The sequence below is a fragment of the Anopheles merus genome, chromosome X (assembly GCF_017562075.2).
Source record: "Anopheles merus strain MAF chromosome X, AmerM5.1, whole genome shotgun sequence".
In the NCBI taxonomy this organism is placed as follows: domain Eukaryota; kingdom Metazoa; phylum Arthropoda; class Insecta; order Diptera; family Culicidae; genus Anopheles; species Anopheles merus.
Genome location: NC_054081.1, coordinates 6,054,806 through 6,071,224, shown reverse-complemented (window position 1 = coordinate 6,071,224; position 16,419 = coordinate 6,054,806). Strand labels below are relative to the sequence as shown.

At 52.1% G+C, this 16,419-nt stretch overlaps 2 protein-coding genes across 7 annotated transcripts in view; both read left to right on the top strand.

Moving 5' to 3' along the window:
• The window catches only part of LOC121596783 (RYamide receptor), a 108,461-nt gene that overhangs the window by 67,344 nt on the left and 24,698 nt on the right, over positions 1 to 16,419 (top strand). The gene's annotated exons all lie outside the window — the stretch shown is intronic.
• Positions 8,814 to 11,536, top strand: LOC121596842 (glycine-rich cell wall structural protein). Its single transcript, XM_041922139.1, has 2 exons — positions 8,814 to 9,286; positions 10,034 to 11,536. The coding sequence occupies exons 1-2, from the start codon at positions 9,052 to 9,054 to the stop codon at positions 10,714 to 10,716; spliced, it is 918 nt and encodes a 305-aa protein (XP_041778073.1). The 5' UTR covers positions 8,814 to 9,051; the 3' UTR covers positions 10,717 to 11,536.

Sequence of the window (16,419 nt, the reverse complement as noted above, 5' to 3'; positions counted from 1 at the left end):
CTGGGGGTTTTTTTTCACCGACATTATCCCTCCTCTCTGGCCGGGATATTCCTTCTGCCTTCGAGCGAGAAATAGAGAAGCCCCCTCATCCATCACAGCATCACGTCACGTAATCAAACGCAGTGCCCACCCGTTTTGTGTCGGCCCAAAACTCTCTGGCCACACTTTTACTTTTGTTTGCCTAGCAGCGCTCGTACGGCTGCTAAAGAAAAAGGGTGACCGGTCACATTCCCGCGGCCATTCCATGCACATTCATTGCGTTCGTTTCAGCTGCTTGCTTCGTTGCTAGTTTCTATTATTGTTGTTGAAAATGGTCAGATTTAGTTGTCGCACGCCGACTTCTTCGGCGGGGAATGTTTGCGCCTTGTTCGGTGCGTTCGGCGATTAACGACATAGAGACGGGGTCCTCCCCCCACCAACCATTACGCAATACAGCTAGGTGCCTGGGTGGATCAATCAAGAATGGGAGAATCAAGTTGGGAGTTGAAGCGGCGAGTGCCACGATTAGGAAGATGCACTCACTCAGTAATCCTCCGGTCTTGAGCAAATACCAGGTAATGGAAGAACGCGTTGCCGTAGAAGGGAAACTCGTTATTGCTCAATTTCGCTCATTATCTAACCATGAGATGGGGTTCGATTGATAGACAGTACACGCGATGAAGGGACGCCAGGGATGACACGAGATGCTACCTATTTACCCCCGTAAGGCGTTCTTGGCGGACCAGGTGTGTGAACGTACGTCGTACATCAGCCCGCAGGTGACAGCTACAAACGGTTGGCACAGAGTGCACCACGGCATTCCACAAACGCTGCTACAGTGTATTTAATTTGTGTGCGTCCCCTAAAGGCAGCTAAACTAGTGTTGTTAGTCCGATTCCGACACTGGCAAAATCGAAACCTCTAGTTCCGCCCGGAGCTGGTGTCGCCCAGAGTGGGAGTCGTCCGAAGTCGTTAGGAGTCGGCTGAAATCGGAGTCATCCGGAGTGGGCCGGAGTCGTCCGGGGTCATTCGGAGTCGAAGTCGCCAAGAGTCATCTTGATTCAGAGTCCTCTGGAGTCTTCTGGAGTCATCGAGAGTCGTCTGGTGTCGTCTGGAGTCGCCCGGAGTCATCCGGAGTCAGCAGGAGTTAAAGTCGGCTGAAGACAGCAGGAGCAATAGTGAGGACGACTCCGGACGACTTCAGATGACTTGGACTACTCCGGCATACTCCAAATGATTCTGACACCGGACGACTCCGGATGCCTCCGAATGACTCCAGATGACTCCGGATGACTCCAGATGTCTTCAGATGTCTTCAGATAGCTTCGGATGACTTCAGACGACTCCAGGTAATTCTCGATGGTTCCAGACGATTTCAAACTGCTCCCGATAATGCTAGAGTCAGATCTAATTTGTGGAGTCAAATCGGAGCTAACTCCGAACTTTTGCGAACATTACCCATCACTAAGCCAGACACACTCACATGCATACAAACCATATTTTTCGGCTCGACTGAGCTGGCCGAGTCGCCAGAGTGGGACAACACAAAGTCGTCAGAGTGGGAGTCGTCCTGAATCGTTAGGAGTCGACTGGAGTCGGAGTCATCCGGAGTCGTCCAGAGTCATTTGGAGTCAAATACGCCCAGAGTCGTCTACAGTCGGAGTCATCTGGAGTCGACTGAAGTCATCCGGAGTCTTCTGGAGTCGTCTGGAGTCGTCCGGAGTCATCCGGAGTCAGCAGGAGTTAAATTCAGTTGAAGACAGCCGGAGCAATAGTGAGGACGACTCCGGACGACTTCAGATGACTCGGACTACTCCGGCCTACTTCAAACGACTCCAAACGATTCAGACACTGGACGACTCCGGATGGCTCCAAGTAACTCCAGATGACTTCAAATGACTCCGGATGACTCCGGACGACTCCAGGCAATTCCCGATGGTCCCAGACGATTTCAAACCGCTCCCAATAATGCTGAATGGACCCACCTTCCAGAGTCAGATCTAATTTTTGGAGTCAAATCGGAGTTAACTCCGGACTTTTGCGAACATTACCCATCACTAGGCCAGACAACACACACACACACATGCACATGAACCCCATTTTTCGGCTCGACTGAGCTGGCCGGGTCGCACGACAACACGTGCCCGGGAGCTTAGTTATCAGTCGCAATTTTAGTGGCATCCTACGAAGAATACATCGCTTGGGAGAGTACGCAGATATATAGAGAGTGATAGAATGCGAAAGAGAGAGAAAGATAGAGCAAACCAACACACAATCCATCTCCAGCAATGCCCCCCCCCCCCCTACCGCTAGATGTGATGGGTGTTCCAGGAATAGATTGAAGTTTGCGCGTGCCAACTACCCAATAAACCAACCCCCTGTATCTTGTTTGCTCGCCTCACCCAACCCTGTCAGCTTCCAGGAAGTTCGCCGTGGTACCACTGGAAACGTTTACAACGGCACAGAGTCAACAGTGTGTCGTCAGGTTCCGCGCCAGCAGCCCCATAAAGCCGAGGGTGTTAACAAGCAGCTTCGTATCGTATCGCTTTTTTTTTACACTGGCGACACTGACGCCACTGGCGGATCAATCGGGGTGGCAGGATTCGATGTTTATTTATCGCCTTTACCTTTGCACACAAACACGCCGTGCCCGCCGGGGGCAATGTCTCGCGAAAGTACGCGACCCCACCGCCCTCCAAACCATCGCTGTCGCTGTCAAAACAGTGTACAGTGAGGTGTCGCGCGCGTCCGAAGCGTGACTTCTGTTTTGCAAACCTCCATCCCTGGTGCTCCTGCTGCTGGGGCGCCTAAACGCTCCCGGGAATCGATTTGCGATGCGGAAGGCCACAGTAGGCCGCCCATCTTCCAGTAAAGCACCAACAAAAAAAGACAAACATACAAACATAAACGGCTCACAGCCATCATAGTCGGCTTGTGTGTGTCTAAAAGCTGTCAACTGGCAACACGCTCTGGGCAAAGCGAGAGCGAGAGAGAGAGAGAGAGAGAGAGAAAGCAGAGGGCAAAGTTCGGTAGCATCCACAGTTTGTGCGATGTTTGATGTTAGTAATCAAGGTCAAAAGATCAAACGGAGCCTCCGATGGGGAGGAAGCGTTGTGGAAGGAACTGTGCCCATCGCAAAACCGTCAATGAAGCGAGCGAACGAGCGCAGTTCTCCTCCACTGCCTGAGTGATTTATGAATTTTCCATACCGATGGGTGTTGCTGCTAGGCGACGACGCACGGTTGCCCCTCCCCCTTGGGTACAGGCGCGGACGACACTTGTCAGTCAGTCGCAGCGCTGCGGGCTGCACGACCCCGTGTCCCAATCGTCAGGATGAAAAGCATTTTAGCATTTTAGCAGCCGTGCCGTGCCATCGCTTCCGTCGCGTGGAGCGTGCCTGACACCTGATGAGTTCATTCTCGTCATCAGCGCACCGACCGACAGGGATGACAGGGGGCGCTTATGGGCGCGCTCTGCGACAAAACCGTGCCGGCTGTGACGCCGAAACGGGGTGACCGAGTGACGACGAACGTGCCTGAACTGGGCAATCGGGTCGCTCCGGCTCCGGCGGCGCCTGTCATCTAAATCAGCCAACTTACGATGTGGGGAAGCACACACACACAGAGACGCGCAAGCACGCGTACACGCTACAATGTAGTGCGCGACAATACGGGCAAATGTCATCCGCAAGTCCTGACCTATCGATAAATCAGTGTGCCGGAGCACCAGAATTAGCTCCCGTCGACGCGACTGGATGCTTTCAGTACCGGCCGCGCCTCCCAGCAGGTCCTCATCTCGGCGCTGGCCGTTGACGTCTTCACACCGTTAGCGCCCAGTTGCATAACGCCTGGCAAAGGCAGGGCAGAAAATGGTGTGCGTACCACCTTAATTTGATTTTGATCGCTACAATGTACACTGCCCATAATTGTGTGGTGTGGTTGGGACGGCGCGTTTCAATACGGGGACGCCAGTTCTTTTCAAGCAAACTGTTTCGTTGGGAGTCTTCAAAAACCTTCACACGCAAAGATGCCCGTAAGGTAGGCGTTTGATGCTGATGCGTCGCCTTAGTTCCCATGCTGTCGGTGCTCTTCCCTGCTGCTTGTAAAACGGGGAACCGTCTGGTGTGTGCCCTTTTCTTTGGCGAGCATTTTGGGAAACGAACATCCACCCCAAAAATGTGAAAAAAAAAACCAAAAGATCATCACCTATTGGAGCATCCAACATTGGGAACCTCGGCTGAAGAGGGTACGATAGGTCCACAGATGCACGCCATCCGTGTCGATACTGCGCACAATAGTCTGAAGCGCTATTTTGAGAGATTTTGATTAATTTTCTTTCCTTTTTTTTTGGAGCTGGAACGACCTCACCCAGCTCCAATACGACCGTGCGTAATCCAAAATTGGATGCACGGTGTTTGAAATGGCACCGAGCGGCTGGTGAGGCATCTGCGACGCACTGTGGTGACACACCAGGCAGCCCACCTTCACGAGCGGTGCGTCAATTATCCTCTCGAGAGCCCTGCCCGAGGTGGGGGAAAATCTGCTGCTCCCGCTGGCTGCTGGCTACAATCATCGCGGTCAAAGGTCGCGGTACCAGTACCACGCAGCCTTGCCGTGCGCGATCGAAAGTCCTTTGCGCGCGCTGGGGTGAAAGGCAGCAGCTCTGCGTGTTGCCCGGTTGCGCAACTCACGGATACCCGCCAGCGGAAAAAGCAACACAAAAACCTGCCTACCAATTCGAGAACTTCGGACGGGGGCCATCCTCACAAGGCGCCTCACCGTTCATCTTGCAAGCGATTCTGCTTCGCGCTTCGAAAACTCTCGCACAGACTTCCTGCTTCGATTCGCAAAACCATACGAAGGCATTCTTGTTTTTCGCCCCGCGCCAAGCATTAGCTAACGGCGGTCGTGGCTCGTAGCGCTTCTTCACGATGCGGCTTATCGGGCTTACCACTCTAGTGCGCTGCTCGCTGTCGCGACATTTCGTGCAGTTGTCGGTTGGCGCTCCGACGCCGTGAAGATTCGCGATTCCTCCACCCGCGGCACGCACACGTGTGGCAGCAGCCGGGACGGGCCGCTTCCGGTTCGCCGTTTGGCACTCGCCCGATAAACGATGACGGTGGGACTTTCGTTTTTCTTTGCATTGCCTGTCCCGCGTGGAGAAAAATCGCGCGATGTGCCAAAACGATAGCGCAAGCGACGAACCGGGAGGGGGGCTGTCGGTCTGCATCTGCACCCTGATGCGGTACCTTCTGGTACAGCTGCGAATTAGCACCGTGCCTCGGGAACTGCATGCCCTCCCCGGGTTTCATAATCCAAGCAAACAAGGGGGGGGGGTGGACATCTTCAAAAATGGGGAAGGCATTAATTCCAGCAGGCACCAATCGGCTCTGTTCCCTTCTTTGCGCCAAGGTTTGCCAAGGCGTGATGTACAAATTGGCGACTGCAGCAACCGGATACACCACACACACAGGGACAAGGGGGAGATGTGTGTAACCGTGGGGACACCAGATTGGTAAATCACCGTGCGTTTTGTGCACTTCTGTGCCGTTGCGCGGATATCGAAACGATGCGACATTGTCGGCTAGCCTACTTGCAGCAGCAGCAACAGCAGCGTGGGCACACAAACACACATGCGCGCATCCGTCCACACACAATTGCAAAGTGAAAGTGCACCAACCGCCCAGGGATGGAGCGGGTTCGATTCGGGAATTGGCGCACGGCCACGTTGAAATAATAACAAACAAACAAATAAACAAATACAAAAAAAAAGCTCTCTCACAACCGACATAAGCCGACGCATTTGCACGCAAATGCGCGCAAACCTTATAAATAAAACACCCTCCTTACCCTCCCCCTATCCCCCCCCCCCCCCCCCCCCCCCCCCCCCGAAAGGCAGTCTCAATTAGCGCGCTCCGGAGGTTAATCTTTAGCCTGGATGGATTTAGCTTTACGGGGACATGACATGACTTCATCAGGCCCTGGCCTGCCCTGCGTTCCTGATTCCAATTTCGCCGCGTTCGCTGACAGTTTCTCCGCTGACAGCTGAGCTCATCCGGCGTGATCGGATCCGCAGTGTATTTTTGTTTTGCTTTTTTGCTTTTGCTCATTCTCTTAACGACTCTTTTTTGTTGTTTTGCTTTTGTTTTGTTTCTGCCTCATGGCTGCAATCCATTCCGGTTTCCGTCTTTATCCGGTTGAGTGTGTGGTTTAATTTCATTTTCACTCTCCATTTCAGTTTTGCGTCTTTTTACTCCATCTCCATCATTTTCGGACCGTTCGTTCTACCGAAAACTCGTTTTTTTTTGTTCCTCTTTTTGCTTGTTTGTATTGTATTGCCAATCACACGCTCACACTCTAATTACACTCTCGCTACTTCCCTTTTTTTTTCGCTCGCACGCACACCAACGTTCGTGGTACCGAACGTGGTAAAAAAAAGGTGTGACGGAGAACGCACACAGAACTGGAGCAGTAGGGTTCGTTGCCACCGTTTGGGCCGGCTGCCACGATGTCTACGGCGCTCGCGCGTGCCACACAGAAACACACACACGCGCACCACTGAGAATGTGAGGTGCGAGTAGATAAACATCGCTCAAGCACACGCGCACGCAAACAGTAGAGCAAGCTGCTGAGCGATGACGCGATGACTGATGTTTGCGGCCGTTAAGCGGCGCATTAATTAGCTAAACAGACAGACCCTCCGGGTCTGGTCGTAAATAAAAATATTTAGAATGCACTGGACGGTGTTAGGGCGAGTGGGTTGTACGGGGAAGGCTACCACTACAGCTACATTGTAGCGAAGGATGGACCCGGCTGGGCGTGAGCTGGCTGGATCGTTTACCGCCGTACTAGGTCAGTGACGGGAGGTGGCGCCATGACACCGCGGCGTCCTAGCTTGTCTCTCCGTACCCGTATGCGTTGTGTGTGGTTTTTTAATGCATAATGTAATTGATGTTTCACTTTCCAGTGCGTCATTATTGCTATTGAAGAGTCCAAGTAACTCCTCGCAAACTAAGTGTTTGACTCGAGAGCAATTTCCAGGGGTGGGGAAAAAGGTCTCCCCCCCACACCTGGAAACTTGCTTAATTTTCCCCCAATTTCTAGTCGTTACATCATAAGACGAAAGCACGGTGCCGTAACGCAGATGACCGTGGTAATGGTACATCAGCACCGCAAGCCCCGAGATATATTAACGGCATTTATCTTGCTCTGCCCCCATCCCCACTCCCCTCTCCCACCAACCCATAAATTGTCACTTTTGGGACGGGAAGTAAGGGTGAAAAATAGAGCTGACGAAATAATCACTACGAAACGTAAGAAAAGCAATAAAACATCAAAACGATACACCAAGCGACGAACCCCTCGTTTTGACCGAGAAATTGTCTTGTTGCAACCTTCTCGTCCCCCCCCCCCCTCACAAAAAAAGGGCACGTTCACGTATAATTAAACCTTTTAACCCCTGCACGGTCGCGCCCGTATGTGAAGCATCCCTTTATTTGTATCGCATCACCGCGAAGACATGGCTTTATTTATTAAACGGCTATCACCTTGAGCGGACCAGGGGTGGGAGGGGAATGTAGGAGGAGGGGGGGGGGGGACGCAAGCGGACCAGAATCTGTGGACCGAATGGTTCACTTTCGGAACGCGCGCGCGTGACGCCCGTACGAATGCAAAGTGCAAAGCCGCCCCGGTGCCGTGACCAGGATCGACCTACGATACTTCGCTATGAGCCGCACACGAAGCGGGCATAAAATGCCATCTTTTGCTTTTCGGGCTCACTCCACTTACTTTCTTTCCCAGTTTATTTCCCCCCGTCTCCATCCCCACCCTCTTTCTTCCATACCTTTCTCTCTCTACACACACACACACACACACACACACACACAAAATACCATGCAACCTGTGCCCGCGAGGGCCGCCCAACCACGTTCACTTTCGTTCGTTCTGGTTTCGGGTTCGCGTATCTCTCCCCCACCCCCAAATTCCCCTTTTTTTTGTTGGGTGGAGTTGGGATGACTGCCCCGATGTGCCAAACGGGGCATTTCGCCTCTCCCACCACCGCCATTCTTTTCTTTCTCTTCCGTTCCACCATCTCCCGAGCCGACCCAACGAAAGGAAGGAAAAAATAAAGCTCATGCTTCCCGCGCACTCACAGCTTCCAAGCGCGACACGCCGAACGGAAAGTTCATTTCGCGAACGCCGAACACCGTCCGCGCCGTTTGCGGCCGATGAGATTTCGTCGGCCTTTCCCTCGTCGTGGCCACCCCCGCTCACCCCCACCCTCCCCACTCTGCCGGACCCCAACGTTCCACGGGAGCGATCGTTTTGGGAGTGCGGGAAGGGGGTTCACTTTTCATTTCACTACAGGGCCCATCATCATCTTCTCCGCACACATCTCACCGCGTCGAAATTGTGTGTTGTGTAGTTGTGTACGTACGCGTGTGCTTTTTTCTCTCTCCCTCTCTCTCTCTCTCTCTCTCCTTGCGCTTCGGTGGAGTGGGCTGTGTGGAAGCGAAACGGCAACACACAAAACCCTCCGCCAAGCAGTCGCAACCCGAACAAAACGCAAACCCGCGTGCGGGACGGGTCGTGCGATTGTTTTGTGTACAAGTGTCCGGGGCGGGGGGAGGTTCGTCGCTTTTGCTCGTTCTCGTTTCGGACGAGACGATGCTTGGGGAGGTGTAGGATCGTTGTTGTCGTTCGTGACGCGGTGTGTGTGTGTGTTCCACTCCTCTTCTTCTTCGGCCGGATTGATGAGGCCTTGCCTACCCGGTGCCGGCGCTTTGGTGGGTACCCGGGCATTAAAACAGGGTATAAATTGCATCGACCGCAGCAACCAGATCATCAGTGAAGCATTTGCATCGATCAAACCAAGAAGCAGCAGCAGCAGCAGCACACACAGCAGTGGTGCCGTGAGTTTGCAGTTTGGTGAGCTGAGTGATAGGCCCGAGCGATTAAAAGGATTCGCATCCTTGCAAGGCAGGCGACGAACGCGCTGTAACGAAACGAACAAAGAAAGCAACGAACCTCGAACGGTCTTAAGCGTACGAGCAGCAGGAACAGGATACACGCAATGAAGACGTTCGTGCTGGTGAGCTGTTGTTTGGTCCTGGCTTCCGCCCGACCGGAAGCAGGATACTCATACAATCGTCCATCAACTGGCGGCTCGCATGGCGGCGGCGGCGGCGGCTACTCGTCCGGCGGCGGCTCCTTCACGTCCGTCGGCGGCGGCGGCGGCGGCAGCTACAGCGGTGGCTTCTCGTCCGGTGCCGGTGCTAGCTTCGGCAGCAGCGCCGGAGGATTCGGAGGTGTGTGTGCATTCCAGGATATTCCTTTTTCCCTCGCTTTTACTTCCCCTCTCAAAACCCACTACTGAAAGGCTGCGCAAAAAAAAAAAACAAACACAAAACTGTTCTGTGCCCCGATGTGCACCCGTGCTACTAAGTGCCTCCGAGTGAGGGTGGAAAAGCGGAAGTGATGCCCATTGTGGAGGGTTCGTGTGCTTTTGTGTGCCCTTGTGTTTGTGTGTGTGAACGGTGACACTAACAGTGCCCCCCACCCCCTTTTTGTACTGATCCGGTCCCTTTTGGTTGTGCAAACTGACTGGCTAGTGATGCTCCATACCCACGCCACGACCGGCACTCGAACCCTTCCCCACAGTGCATCAACCGCTGACATCCTGCTCAACTCATGCTTCAATCAATCCTTCCGGGCTCAGGCATCGATTTGACAATTTTTGGCATTTTTTTCGCCCCACTTAACGGCAACTTAAAACGAAAGACTCACAACCGGCACACTGCTACAACAGGCGACGAACCCTCGAAATGCGCTTTTTTGGCTTTTTCGCTTATTTAAAGTGTAAAGTGCAAAGTAAATGCGTTCAGTAGTGTTTGTTACCTCCCTTCTCCTTTCCCCGAGCCACCCACCCTCTCTCCCCTTTACCCACAGCCTTTCTTATCGAAGGACCTTTAGGTGCGCCCATTTAATTCGGTCGTTTTAATTTTAAACTTTTCGTTCCCATCCCACCACCCCGCCCCCTCGGTGCCCATCCCCAGGCTCATCGTTCAGCTCGAGCGGTGCGAGCAGCTTCGGCGGCGGCGTGAGCAGCTTCGGCGGCGGCGGCGGCGGCAGCAGCTTCGGCGGCGGCTCGTTCGGCGGCGGCTCGTTCGGCGGCGGCTCCCAGCAGGCCATCATCCAGAAGCACATCTACGTGCACGTGCCGCCCCCAGAGCCGGAGGAGGTGCGCGTCCAGCGCCCGATCCAGCTGGCCGCCCCCCAGAAGCACTACAAGATCATCTTCATCAAGGCCCCGTCGGCCCCGTCCTACCAGGCGCCGCAGATCCCGATCCAGCCCCAGAACGAGGAGAAGACGCTCGTGTACGTGCTGGTGAAGAAGCCGGACGAGCAGCAGGACATCGTCATCCCGACGCCGGCCCCGACCCAGCCCAGCAAGCCGGAGGTGTACTTCATCAAGTACAAGACGCAGAAGGAGTCGAGCGGCGGTGCCGCGTCCGGCGGCTACGCAAGCGCGGGCGGCTTCGGCGGCGATCTCGGCGGCGGACTCGGCGGCGGACTCGGCGGCGGCGATCTCGGCGGCCACGGTTCGCTCGTTGGCGGTGATCTCGGCGGTCACGGCGGCCACGGTGGACACGGGGGCGACCTCGGCGGCCACGGTGGTTCGGGTGCGTCCGCACCGGCTGCACAGTACGGTCCGCCTGGCAAGTCCGGCCCGTACTAAACCAAACCGACACAAACACACACACACACACGGGACCACGTAGCTAGTCGTAACCACCTGTAAACACAACAGACACATACACACGCCTACACATCGCACAAGAGGAGAAAATGGCGCTGTCTCCGTCCCAACTGTGCGCATCCGGGCGCATCCCAATCTCTCTCTCTCTCTCGGAGCTCTGCAGTATCCATCGGCTCTTTCTCTCTCACTCTCTCTGTTGGGTCCTTTAGCGCAGCACGCTTTGTATATAGTTTCTAGCCATCCTATCGCCGCCATCTTGTGACCGACCACGCTCTACTATTCACGTCCTTTTCGATCTGCGCGGCTGCCGCCTTCCGGGCTTCCCAAAAAAAAACCCCAAACAAGGATCGCGTTCGCGAGCGAAAGAGCGAGAGAGAGAGAAAGAGAGATGGAGAGCGAGACCAGATCACCAAGCGAAGAAGAAGCATAGTAAGAAGATGCAGAACGACCATGCGCGCAGGGAGGAGTTCAGGAAGCCACGGGTGCGCTCCGTCACCCCGGAACAACTGCCGCCGAATTTATTTAGTGCGCTAAGGACGACGCTGCTATTTCAATCGTTCTTAGCCGTTTCACTCTTTCGTGTCCAGTTCGGTTCGGACGTAAAATGTTCCCCCCCACTTTCCCCCTTCTCATCTGTCACAATCTCTCTTTTTCTCTCTCTCTCTGTGTTTCCCGCCCACCTAGGTTTATAATGTATTGTTAATTACTCACTTACGTTACGTGTTATTACTTTTAAACGTTATTTTTTCAAAATGCAAATTAAAAAAAAAACAACAACGGTGACAAATTTTGAAAAAAAAACCCACCCCCTCCTGTTTCTTTTTCATTTGCGTACGTGTGTGTGTATGTGTGCGTGTATTTGATTGACAAGTTTCGCCGGTACTCGCAAAAGAGGTCAAAAAAGAGGTCTGAGAGTTGATGCCGTAACTGCACCCCTGAGGGCTCCACGGTGGGAAAGTAAGCGACATCCTTCCGAGCTTCCCATACTCCCTTACCCTCTACCATCGCTCCAAACAAACCGGACCGAAAATTGATCCGGTATTACTGCTTTCACGCAAAGCATGCCAGCTCTTTACACAATGCCGGTTCCCCCCAAAAAAAAAAAATAATAACAACACCATCCTGTCCTGGTCGTCTTACATTTCGGGGTGATTGTGCCTTGCTTGTGCAATCCTCCTCCCCCCCCCCCCCCCCCACATCTTCCGGAGCGTACTTTTACTTTCGTTCTGATCCGGCGGTGGTGCGACCGCAACTCGTCGAGAAAAGGGAAAAGGAGCAACACAGCACGCTCAGGCCACGCACGCTTCCGGGAGCGCAAGAGCTCACTAATTTTGGGGCTTGTGCTTCCGAGGCGAGGCGAGCGAGAGAGAGAGAGAGAGAGAGAGAGAGAGAGAGAGAGAGAGAGCGACCGTGGTGTCGATGAGGCTGCGTAACAGCTGGCGGCGGCTTCAGCCGCCTCTCGGTGCTCGTTGTTTGGCTACGCCTTTACAGCACGTGACGCAGCGCCGATTGCATTGCCGTTGAACCGCTTCGTTTCCGGGCGACCGTTCGTGCGCAATGGCGGGGTGGTTTGTTTGGTGGCGCTTCTTTCTTTTGCGCTTGTGTTTTGTTTCATCGCTTGCTTTGGATTATAAAATCAACTTCCGTGTGGCAGCAACACACACGCAAACAGCAAGCAGATGAAGTGTGAATCGGGTTTGCCATTTCCCCGTTCCGTTTTTCATTTGTAAATCTCGCGTGACGAGCGGGTAGAAAAGATGATGCTCATTTCGCTTCCTCCTCTCGCTCTATCTCTCTTTCTCCTTCATTTTTTTTTTGCATGGTGAAGAAGTCACCAGTCGTCAGCTAAAAGGTGAGCCTTTCCTTCCGAGTCGGGGGTGGCCAGCCCTCGCATTCACATTTTCCATTTCCCGTACCGTGCCGTGTTGTGTCCGTTCCGGTTTTCTGTGTGTGTGTGTGTGTGTTTTTTCTTCTTCTTTCCATTTCTATCTATTGATGCGCCCACCGTTTCGTGTGACCTTTTTGCAGCGAAGCTTCCTTTCGCTGGCTCGTTCTCTCGGCCCCGCCGTGCGGTTTTCTTCTGCTTCCCACTGTACCGGTTTATTTACTCATCTTCATCTCGCCCCATCCTCCCGCCCACTTGCAGTGGGAAGAAAAATCAGCCCCCTCTCTTGGGAAGGGGGAAATCAAAGGCCAAACAATGCAAAAATTATTCCTTCCTGTCCACAGCCCGCCCTGCACCGGATCGCAGGCCGCCTACATTGACAAACGCCGCTTCACCCTTACCCTCTTCTATCCACACACACACACACACACACACACACACACCCTCTCTCTGCTCTTTAAACAATCATCCAGCAGCAGCGGGAAAACGCGGGGTTGCTTGGGAAAAAGCTCGTAAAACTTGATTGTGGCCGATTCCGCAGCAAAGGTTCGTCGTCTTGTGCGCCCTCTGCGCCCGACTCTCCGAGGCAATTGCCGGCGCACAAGCTTCCGCGTAGTGTCATCATTCTTTCCCGCACATTCGACCCCCTGCCTCGCCACACCTGCCGTGTGGAGCGTCGTTCACTTTCGTATCGTGATCGAAGGAAAAGCTATTCCCCCCCCCCCCGAACCCCAACCAATCCACCGGGAGTTGCAATGCCTGGATGGCTGTGGAGGGCGTAAAGGTTGGAGGTTAAGCATGGAGCGGGTTTTTCTTCCTCTTTTTTTTTTGTTGGTCTTACTAGGGCGGGGGGAACCGTACCGTTTTTTTGTTGGTCTTCTTCTTCCACGTGCTGGCGCACTTTTACTTTGTGGCAGCATCGTGCGGATCGTGTGCGCCCCAATCGCGAACAGGGCCCAGAGGCCTGGGGTTTTCTCTTCTTCCAGCGCTCTTTTTTTTTACTTCTGCCTTGCTTTGTTTCGGTCAAACTTGGGCCACAGAAATTTGCGACGCGGTGGTGGTGGCGGTTGTAATGTTTTTTTTTCATTTCATATGATTTTGCTGTTTTTTTTGGGCCGGCAACAAACAACGACAAGCGAGTTGATGAGGCGCAGCAAATGGTGTACACACTCGATTAAAGCTTACGGCAAGGGTTTGCTGCTACTGCTGCCGGTCCCGTCCGCAGCAAATGCCGATGAAATGACAGATGAAATGCAATCAGCGAGACCGGCCGGCGGTGCGGATCATCCTGCAGGGCTGGCGATGGCGGTTTGTTTGGGAGGCAAAAACGATCGTATCAAGTTGCAATCTTGAAGGTGTTTTTTTTTTTTTGGTGGCTAGTTGGTTGGTATAGTAATTAACCGCTTATATGGGTTGATCTTTTTTTGGCGCAGGGAAAATTGCAATAAAAAATAAATTGCTTATGCGATGCGCTGGTTGTTGCGTAAGGTGCACGTTTTGGATGGAAATTTGCCTTTGAATAAAAACTCGAATGAGCTTGTTAAACACGGTTGCACATACATGGCACCAGTAAGAGTTTCTCTACGATTCGTTTACTATTTTTGTGCTCTAAAGTGAACTGAATCCAGTCGTTCCAAAATCTCTATAAAACATGCAGCAAAACGCAAAGCTTTTTAGGTTATATGTTTCATTAGAATTTTTTTTGGCGAAAATGGGAAATAATTCTGATTACATTTTACTGAATACTTCCTGGAATTGATCTGCAACTATTGCAGTTCTGGAATCGATTCCGAATCCATACCGTTCCAAGAATTGATACTGAACCTTTATCGATCCTGAATTCGAACCAACGTTAGAGCTTAAACTAAACCAGTACCAATAGTAGATCTGATCATGATCCTATTCCGGACTTGAAACTCTTACCGAAACTACAGCAGTCCTGGTACTATTATTGAACTAATACATATCATATACCTGATAGTGAATCCTTACTGGAACTGATACAAAATCCATGCCAGACCTGAAACAGATCTTAAACGTCTTGTCCTGGATCTACTCTTGAACCTCTACCAGCCCTGGAACTTATCTTGAACCCATGCCGGCCCAGGAACTGATACTGAAGACTGAGAGCTTGGAATCGGACCTACCCAATTCCGATTCCATGTTTGGAATCAATTCCAGAACCGATTCTGATTCCAGAACCGATTCTGATTCCGGAACCGATTCCGAGATCTTATGGAGATACCGAAACTGACCCTGATTTCTAAGCAGATTCAGATTTCCGATTCTGGAGCCGATTTGGATATCGGAACCGATTCCAAAATCGATTCTGATTCCGGAACCGATTCCGAGATCTTATGGAGATGCCGAAACTGACTTCGAATTCTAAGCAGATTCTGATTTCCGAGCCAATTCCGATTCTGGAGCCGATTTCGATTCCGGAACCGATTCCAGAACCGATTCTGATTCCGGAACCGATTCCAGAACCGATTCTGATTCCGGAACCGATTCCGAGATCTTATGGAGATACCGAAACTGACTCCGATTTCTAAGCAGATTCTGATTTCCGATTCTGGTGCCGATTTCGATACCGGAACCGATTCCAGAACCGATTCTGATTCCAGAACCGATTCCAGAACCGATTCCGAAAATGATACCGAAACCCTAGGGGAGCTGAGTTCCAAAAACTGAATCCAGTGCCAAAAGCGATCCTGAAGCTAGTACTGAACCCTTAGCGATTCTGAACCTGATTCCGAACCTATACCAGTCCTAAAACTAATAATGATCCCGTCTGAATTCATACTGAACCTATATTGGACCTGGAATTGATCCTAAACTCACGCCGAACAGATTTACAACACTGCAGCCAAACTAATACTGAACCCATTCCGGTCCTGTAACTGATCCCAAACCAATATCGGTTCTGAAACTGATCTTAAACCCATAGTGGACTAACACTCAACCCTTCCTAGAAGTTCCTAGATTGATGGCTACGGTAGACCTTAATAAAAACGACCTAAAAGGTCAATCATTTATTTGGTTTTTGATGTCGCTAAAGTGGTGCCAAGAAGAAAATCGTGCCACATCAGTGTGTGTAATCTTCGGAAGATAAAGTTGAATGCTCTGGCATTTTGGAAATCGATGATTGTATTGATTCTGTAGTAATGGCCTCTGTCTTGTTGGTTGGAAATTGAGGAAATCTTAGATTAAAGTGAAGAGCAATTGCATATCTGGAACTCTTGTGGAATTACTTGTAAAGGGTTGCTTAAATTAATCTTTAGCAGCTGCTTCTACTTTGGAGAGCACAAAATTGAGCACCTTGAAACTATTGACGAGAGGATTTTCATTCAATTGTATCAAATTTAATTACAATACTGACCGAAAAGGACATTCACGAACCATTTAATGCGCTTAATTTATAATACCAATCACTGTAGTACAATTAATAAAAACAATAAACTCAACAAACGACAAAGTGATGGCACGAAACCCCTGCAAACAAGGCAGTAAAGATCAGATCAATTTACGACGATGCTGCTGCTGTCGGTGCTGCCTGTTGCCTTCACCGTCTATTTTGGGACGACACGGCGCGCACATACAACAATCGCGATAAACCCATCCAGTGTCGTTCGGCGTTCGTCCCACTCCCTCGACCGCCGGGTTGCTACTGGGCCGGTTGCCCATCTGCCCGAGGCGGCCACTTTCACGCTGGCCCAAGCTCCCCTGTCGTTGCTGCACGGTGCTGCACTTGGGTTTGTTATTGTAGCGATGCGGCGCTGCTTACCAGAGCTCTCCGG